Here is an 8,944-nt window from a genome sequence, read left to right as displayed (position 1 = left end):
TATTCAATTTTTTACGAAATATCAAATTAAAACTACTCCAAAATGTTGTCCCTAATAAATTTATTATTATCAACCAAATGTGTAGATTACTTATGATTGCGGTCTCTAATCTAGTAAAAACATTTATGAAAATAAATGCTTGATGTAAACTCGGAGATTAGTATAAACAAAGGCTAGAAATTGAATTAAGCATTTCCATGAGAATTTTATGCTTGGCAACCAGATGTTTTAAATTAGAAATAAAATAAGACTACAAAATAGATAAGTAAGATCAATATGACTTAAGCTTAAAGATCAATATAAATAGAGATAACTTTTAAATAAAGATAACTTATTAAGAGATGTCATTTTTAAAGAACAACCAACTTTTATTCCAGAATGACCAGAAGAAAACTTGATTGGAACAAAAGAATGATCTGGATAATTTTCTTATTATTCAAGGTACGGAACTATTTTATTAGCGCTTTTTAAATTATAATTACTCCTAAAATAGCGTTCCTTACTTTTTCACAAAATAAAGTGAATTAGCGAAAAATGCACCTGCGTCGCATTCATATGCTTTTCCATTCTTTATATACAGGATAAAAAAAAATAATCAAACATTTTTATAACTCGTTTAAAAACATCCTTTTTAAGTCACAAAAAAATGCACCTGCATCGTATTCATATGCTTTTCCATTCTTTGTATACAGGATAACAAAAAAAATCAAACATTTTTGTAACTCGTTTTAAAACATCCCTTTTTAGTCACAAAAAAAATGCACCTGCATCGTATTCATATGCTTTACCATTCTTTGTATACAGGATAACAAAAAATAATCAAGCACTTTTATAACTCGTTTTAAAACATCCCTTTTTAGTCACAAAAAATTGCACCTGCATCGTATTCATATGCTTTTCCATTCTTTATATACAGGATAACAAAAAATAATCAAACATTTTTATAACTCGTTTTAAAACATCCTTTTTTAGTCACAAAATAATGCACCTGCATCGTATTCATATGCTTTTCCATTCTTTATATACAGGATAACAAAAAATAATCAAACATTTTCATAACTCGTTTTAAAACATCCTTTTTTAGTCACAAAATAATGCACCTGCATCGTATTCATATGCTTTTCCATTCTTTATATACAGGATAACAAAAAATAATCAAACATTTTCATAACTCGTTTTAAAACATCCTTTTTTAGTCACAAAATAATGCACCTGCATCGTATTCAGATGCTTTTACATTCTTTATATACAGGATAACAAAAAATAATCAAACATTTTTATAACTCGTTTTAAAACATCCTTTTTTAGTCACAAAAATTCCAACCAACCAAATACCAGCAAAACTCTGCTCCGACGCACAGAGCACTCAATAATGGTGTAATTCTGGCCATTCTCGTGATACTTGAAAACCTATTTTACTCACTAAACTTGATACCCACAGATTTTTTTAAAATTTAGATACCTTATAAGACTTTAGAGTTCCTAAAAGTACTCCTTGGACAAGAAATGGCATGAAACATCAGTAAGGGTAGAAAACCATGGTTGAAAATATTACGTTGAGAGATTTACAGTCCCTGGTCAGATTATTAGACTCACCATAAGATTCTACGTAAAATCTTAATTATCAAACGATACTACACAGCTTTATTGCTTCTACGCGACTGAAACCAGTTTGCACTTATTTACGTTCGTGTATCACTTGCGTAAATTAGACGATATATAATGTAAATTCGAAGATTGGATAAATTAGACGATATATTACATAAATATAGAATATTTATTATATCAGGTATTATAGTAGTATATTATAATAATTAGACCAAATTATTAGACGCGCAGTAGTTTTTTAATAATTACATGCTTTGCACAAGTTTCTGTGCAATATTTTTATATTTAAACATACATGTAAAGAGCGTTTATGGATGATATTTTTTATATACTTCCTATTTGTATTTATTTTCAACGTATTGCATTACAAATTTAACCAATACACGAACGTAAACAAGTGGCAAAATAATTTCACCCGCGGTAAAACAATAAAGCTTCATAGTATCACCTGATAGTTATGATTTTGCATAGAATGCATGGCATATGTGCATATAGAATGCATAGAATGAATTGCATAGGGCGTCGAATAATTTGGCAGAGGACTGAACATAGAGGATCAGTATATATGCACTTTTAGAATATACTACAAGCGATATTTTATTGAAATTTATATTATAGGACACTAAATTGTCGCAGTTATGAAACAAATTTTCGAAAGGCTCATTATGGAAGATATATTTAGATCAAAGCTTTCGGGAATTTTTAATGAGAAAGATTCAGGTGCAATGAAAAAAAACTTTTTCTTTCTATTCGTAAAATCAAATCACAACATTATCCTTTATATTAATTTTTTTTTTAAAAAAATACCAAATTTTAAAGTTTTTTCTAAAAAGTCTTGCGGGTTCACTGTTGCATCAAAATATCATAAAATTTTCAAAATTAGATATTTAATATTATTTAGTAATGCATAATTTGACATCTCTTCCAATAACCAATTGTAAAAAAACGCTAAATTAAATGGTCATTATCGACTATACAAAACTTTCATATTATCAGAAAATACGTAGTCAACTGACTATCGCAATAAAATGCCATACAATTTTTTTTTTTAAATTTAGAATTTTAATATTATTTAATAACGCAGTGTTGAGTGTCATTTCTAATAAACAATGGTGAAGAAAAATCGAGTTACACATTATTTATAAGCTGCGAAAAATTTTAATATTAGCAGAAAATAATTTCGAGTCAACTAGAGCTAAGAGTAGGGTACAAAAAGAAGAAAAAATAGCTTACTTAATGGTTTTAATTATTCAGTGACATCCAATTGCAATGAAATGAAATTTCACATTGTTGACACTATACAAATTTTAAAAAAAAGTAGTCGTTTAACATTTAGTTTAACAGTTTTTGTATACAGGGTATTCTGCAAAAACCAACCTTAATGTATATTTTTACATTGTTGAAATTGAAATCAGAAAGTAAACGCGTTACGTACATTTATATTTAAGCTTAAAAAACGCATTGTTGAGAAAAGCAGGTGTATGAAGCATCAAAACCTGTATGAATACTTATGTATGAAAGAGCAGGAGTTGAAACATGATTACTAGAAATAGCTTAAAATTTCACCAAGCAATAATACTGGTTTTGGTGTTTTTAATTCAGTTTTTCTCACTAAATAGGACTTAGATTTCGGTAGCAATTTTTCCCAACTAGAATATCAATTTGCAAATCATAATATATATTCTTTTTGGGCTTCATTTTTTAGCGTATCTTAACAATAAAAATAGTGTTATTATACCAAATATTAGACATAACTCTTGGATCTAAGCGTTTCACTAAATCAAGACTTTTCTTTTTCTCGATTTCGTATAAAGAGAGAGCCGCCACTTTTGTAATTAAGTGACTCTAAAATTTAGTTACTGTAAAATATGATACACATAAGATTTAGTAAAGCTATTTTTACGATACAATATAAAGTAAAAATCGGTAATTTAGGATTCATATATTTCTTAAAATTAAATCAGTTTATTAATCAAATATCACAGAGAGAATACTATTATGAATTCAACCTAGGCTTAGCAAAATCAAAACGGTCAGAAATTAAATATTATAAAATATTTAATACAATGGATCTATGTAAATATTTTTTGACAACTTAATTATCTTTAGCATTCAACTAAAAACATACATGCCCATTTTTAACAGGTTACTTCTGTGGAATGTTCAGCATCATGTTAGGCGAAATTAAACTTTCGCCTTCTCTACTCGATTGTATACAAAAAAAAAAACATCGATCGCTAGATGGTTTCCAAACGTGCGCCAAAATTGGCGACTTGTTGGCGAATATCTTTACTATACAATTAAAAATATACATACTAACAGTTTACTTCTGTGAAATGTTCGGCATCATGAGAGGCAAAATCAAACTTTCGCCTCCTCTGCTCGATTGTATATGTTACCGGCAAAGTATGAAACGCCGGCATTCTATAGAATGCCTAGGCATTGTATATAATGCCGGATGTTTTTAGGCAAGGTATGAAATATGAGAAGTATTACATACTTTCCCTAGGCATTGTATATAATACCTTGGCATTCTATAGAATGACAAATGCTATTTAGGCGAAGTAAGAGAAAAACGTCCTGGTGAGGTTTTTATGTAAATGGTATGCATTTCTCAAAAACAAAAATGTTATTCTGAAAAAATAATGAGAGTGCCATTAAAAAAAATTTATTCAAAATCCGTAAAGAAAAGTGAAAGTTGTACGAAACATAATTTATGCCTTTCTTATTTAGCGAAACAAAATTTTCATGTAAAAAAATAAGAAATTAACCTACTTGTTGCAACATGACAGGATTGAATGACATTTTGAATTACATTTCATTACATTACGAAACGAATCGGAGATGCATTTTATACTTTGCCGATTTCTCATTTGGCATTCTATAGAATGCCTAGGAAATGTGTGAAATATAAATCGGTTCATACATTGCCTGCTAGTTTTAGGCATTATATACAATGCCTAGGCATTCAATAGAATACCGGATTTCAAACTCTGCCGGTAACATATACAAGAAATATCGATCGTTAAACTGTTTCCAAACATGCGCCAAAATTGACAAAAATTATTCATGGTGTAAGTTTTTTCATTTTTTGGAAGTTAGATTTAATTACACCCTTCAAAGTGTGTCTGAAAACTCAATTCGGTATTAACTTGAAATATCACACAATTTCTAGAGTTTTTCAATGCCAATTCGGATAAGTATTACACCCTACTTTTTACAATTTACCTGTATTCTCTGATGTGGAAAAACACCTTTGTCGTCCATGGATAGTATATATAATCTTGTATTGTATCCATTATTTGAATATGAAAATTATATAAAAGTATTTGATAGGTAGTCGCAAGTGTTGAAGATACTAGAAGGCCTATTTGGAATGTTGCTCATATGGTGAACTCACTTAGGCAAGTTGATTATTATTTGGACAAAGGAGCAAATAGTTTGGAATTCGACGTAGCATTTGACTGGCAAGGAAATCCTAAGTTTACCTTTCATGGAGTCCCGTGCGATTGCTTCAGAACTTGTATGCGTTATGAAAATATAGACACATTCATTGAATATCTGAGGCTCGTTACAACACCCGGTAAGGAAGCTATTTAGGCTGTTTCCTAAATACAATTTTTAATATATACTTAAAGCTAAAAAATCCAAGTATCTAAAATCATTTTATGGAAGTGCGACAAGTTGTCAATTACATATTTTTATGCCGCGGCGCAGTGGGCCAGAAGACCATGATCTTTGGCCAAAAGTCAAAATTAAATTTTCAACTAAAATATATGTAGGCAGTTTTAATATCGCCCAAATTAAGTATTCATAATGATTCCAAGCATTATAATTTACTTTTTGGACCAACAAGAGTAAAACGTAGTGAAAAATATGTTAAAAATGTAACTTTTAAATTTATATTTCAGAAATACATATAGGAATTTCCCCTTACTGTTGCATTTTTATCAGAGAAATTAGTCTGAAACATGGGTGAATGCCCTTATATAGCAAGACGGAAAAGAGAAAAACCCGGTACGTAAAACATTTCATTCCAGCATTTTTTTCGAAAAAAATGAAATATCTGTAACTATCAAGATTTCTTTTATAATTCTGGCATATATATAAAACTGCTTCTTTTCCAAGATAAAGTAGATATTGTTGAAAAATTTAAAAAAAAGAATTAGTGAACTCCTCCCCAAAACTAGCTATAACTGAAATGGTTTTACTACCAGCCTTTCCTCTTTTCCGTCTCGCTTTCTCTCCTGGTCTGAAATTATAGTACAATTTTTCAATTTGTTGGATTAGTTAATGCTTTTGACAAATTTATAGTTTATATCTTATCATTTGACATTTTACAATGCTTGAATCACTTTCGAAACTTATCTCCAAAAAGTTCCACGAGGTAATTAGCTAAACTTTTTTTATTGTCTTTTTAGATGTTTCTTCTTTCGAAAAAACCTGCCCATTTTGCCCATATTGCAAAGGTGGACTAAATATACCGAAAAACAAAAAATTATGTTTTTTTTTTCATGTTTTCGCGTTATGTTGTTATTAATTCGAGCTATTTTATAATATTACTTCGGAAATATAATTTGCTTTTCATTTTTAATATAAAATTACGAAAATTGTTATATTTTCATTGCTATATTTAATTATTTAAACGTACTATATTATTTTTTTTTTATTTTTTTTTTTTGCTCGCCATATTTCAGCCTCCATTTTGTTTGCTTTTTTTTAATTTTTAGTGTATTTCAAAATTTTAACTATGAATTCAATGTACCTGTACATAAAAACCCCCAAATTTTTAAACAAATTTTATCGAAATACTAATTTTGGCCACGAAACCTTGGATGCTGGCCCACTGTGCGCGGTAAGGGCTGAAATTGCTTAAATTCAAAACATTACAATATTTTGTTGATTGGTTTGTTGTTGAGCTTAAAAGTTATCAATTCTCGTTGACAATATTTATACGAAATTTCAGAGTTAATGCCTTCAATCACCTCCATGGCGTCAAATTTTGGATATTAAATGATTGTGGATTGATTGCATTTTAACTGTGAGAAATATTGATTGAAAATTGTGTTTAACAAAATTCAGAGCCGTTGAGGTGGCAGAAGATATTAAGTTCAATTCCAAAATTTTGTATAGAAATAATGTCGCATTGAGATTATTAAGTACTACCGCAAACCAATCAGCCAAATCTATGACTTTATTATAACTTTTATGAATAATTTTTGTCCAGTTGTCACATTTTTCAGACCATTGAGGTGGTATCAAGTGAGATTTATAAAATTTTGCATACTTCGCATTGATGATGATAGTTAACAACTTTTCTGTACCATCGCTGGAAGATTTAAGATACTTTGACTTTTCTGGTCCATTCTAATATGTTTTGTAAAAACTGATGTTCAGTATAATGTAAATACCAACAAAAAAAACCATTAATGTAACAAAAAGAATGAAATACAAAAAAAACTTCCCGTATCTTTGCATAAAATAAAGTTCGAAAAAATTTCATGTCACGCAAATACAGAGCAGAGATATAAGGAAAATCATGAAAATGAAGGATCGTTTTTTAAGTACCAACTTCATCCTCATACTTCATCACATATACTGACTTTTGATCCATATCTGAATATTTATGGGTGACCTCAAATGGGAATATTTTTGTAGGATTCTAAAAATATAAGTAAAAGCAAGCTGAACACAGTTACTAATAAATGGTCTTCTTTAATTTTGAATTCTACCTCATTTCGTAAACCGTACGAAAAAAAGAAACAATATTGAAAAAGTAACGTCTAATCAAGAATTAACTTCTACATTTAGGAGTTCAAAAATCTAAATTTAGCCATTTTATTGTAAATTGGTGTTGTTAAATGGCTTTTGCCATGCTTTAAACACCACCTTCACTGACTTCCATGTCATTATTGTGTAAAGATCGTCTTAAAACTTTTCCAAAAATTTGTTCCAACTCGAAATTTCTGCTTTTATAATTTTAGTAGATCATCTGGTTGATGGTCACTTTCTTGTTCGTTTTAATTCGCTAGGATATTAATAAAACGATTATCAATTGTTCCAAAAACCTGCTTGATCTCTGATTGTCGTATCCAAAACATTTTTCAGTTTGATTTCAGTAATTTTGCAAAGAATTTATGGGAGACAGATAAGGTTCTTCGCAAGTGACTTTTCAAATTTTTATTTAATAACCGTCGTTGAACAGCCTACCAAATTTTGCGTTTACAACAACTGATGTTCTATTCCATAGCCTTGTAATTTTGAACCTAATCCAGAAGACACAGAAACTCCTGGATTAAGTATTGGGTGAAATTTGACTTCGTGGGGGACTTTTTGATGGAACTAACAAGCACATGTGCTACATGGAAAGGAAAACCATGAAAACCTCCCACGGTTAGCCTGATGCAAGAGGACTCAAGGTGCAAAAGGACTCAAACCCATGATTTCGTCTACAGCTGAGGATATTTTACGTCAGCACTGTGATCGGTGCAAGACGGGTGCGGAATTTTTATCGACCATCCATCGCTGGGATTCGACACTGTTCACCTCATCTCAAAGCGAACGCGCTGTCCCTTGAACATCTACTGCTCACTTTTCCCTTTTACCAATAACCTAGTATGGGACATCTTGACACGAAATCTAGACCACAAAGTGCGGTATCTACCTTCATACGTTCTAAATGGTGTGTAAATGAGGAAGGTCTTCGAAAGATAAGATCTCCGAAGGTTCTCTAAAACACTAGGAACGCCGAAAGGTAAAAACCACACTTCTTGTCACAAATGACTCTTATGAAGTTGCGACATTCCAGTCTCGAGGAAAATTGAAGAGTTGATTGCAAGACGCCTAAGATACTCAATGGTTTTAAACATAACAGTTATCTTCGTTTCAAAATTTAAAAAAGACCATTCTCAATGGGTCACTTCTTTCTGTAGTCTGGTATGGTTTTGGAACATTTAGAATAAAGAGTTGAAACCATTTTTGAAAAATCCTCTTTTGATTATTAGATGATTCTCACCTGATTATCAAATGATCTTTTCCCCGGTACTTACCCTTTCTTCATTGATTTAATTGCAGGGCATACATAGATTGTTAATTACTTTCTAAATTGCATCCCTTCATAAGCGTTTTCATTTCATCTATATTTCTGTACAACTGATTATAAAACTGCTCAACGATTTTGTGAACGTTATTCCGAGTTATTCCATCTTCTCGTTATTAATTTTAAGAAGTGTTTGTACTCATAAAAACCGATACCGTCTAAAATTAAGGAGACAAAACGCATTTACAGGACTTGTCACGTACTTTTGCATTTTTTGATAAGAATTTTATAAGATAG

General features: G+C 30.3%; 1 protein-coding gene across 1 annotated transcript in view; it reads left to right on the top strand.

Moving 5' to 3' along the window:
• The first annotated feature begins 289 nt into the window (after positions 1-289).
• The window catches only part of LOC107457562 (dermonecrotic toxin LcsSicTox-betaIC1), a 33,749-nt gene continuing 25,094 nt past the window's right edge, over positions 290-8,944 (top strand). The window contains exons 1-2 of the mRNA XM_043045544.2: positions 290-441; positions 4,945-5,191. Of these exons, the coding sequence (XP_042901478.1) occupies positions 379-441; positions 4,945-5,191 (310 nt within the window). The 5' untranslated portion in view covers positions 290-378. The remainder of the gene's footprint in view (positions 442-4,944; positions 5,192-8,944) is intronic.

This window comes from Parasteatoda tepidariorum, chromosome 12 (assembly GCF_982258835.1).
Source record: "Parasteatoda tepidariorum strain Cologne lab strain chromosome 12, Ptep-v5.0, whole genome shotgun sequence".
NCBI classification, from domain to species: domain Eukaryota; kingdom Metazoa; phylum Arthropoda; class Arachnida; order Araneae; family Theridiidae; genus Parasteatoda; species Parasteatoda tepidariorum.
This window is presented reverse-complemented; position numbering and strand designations above follow the sequence as displayed.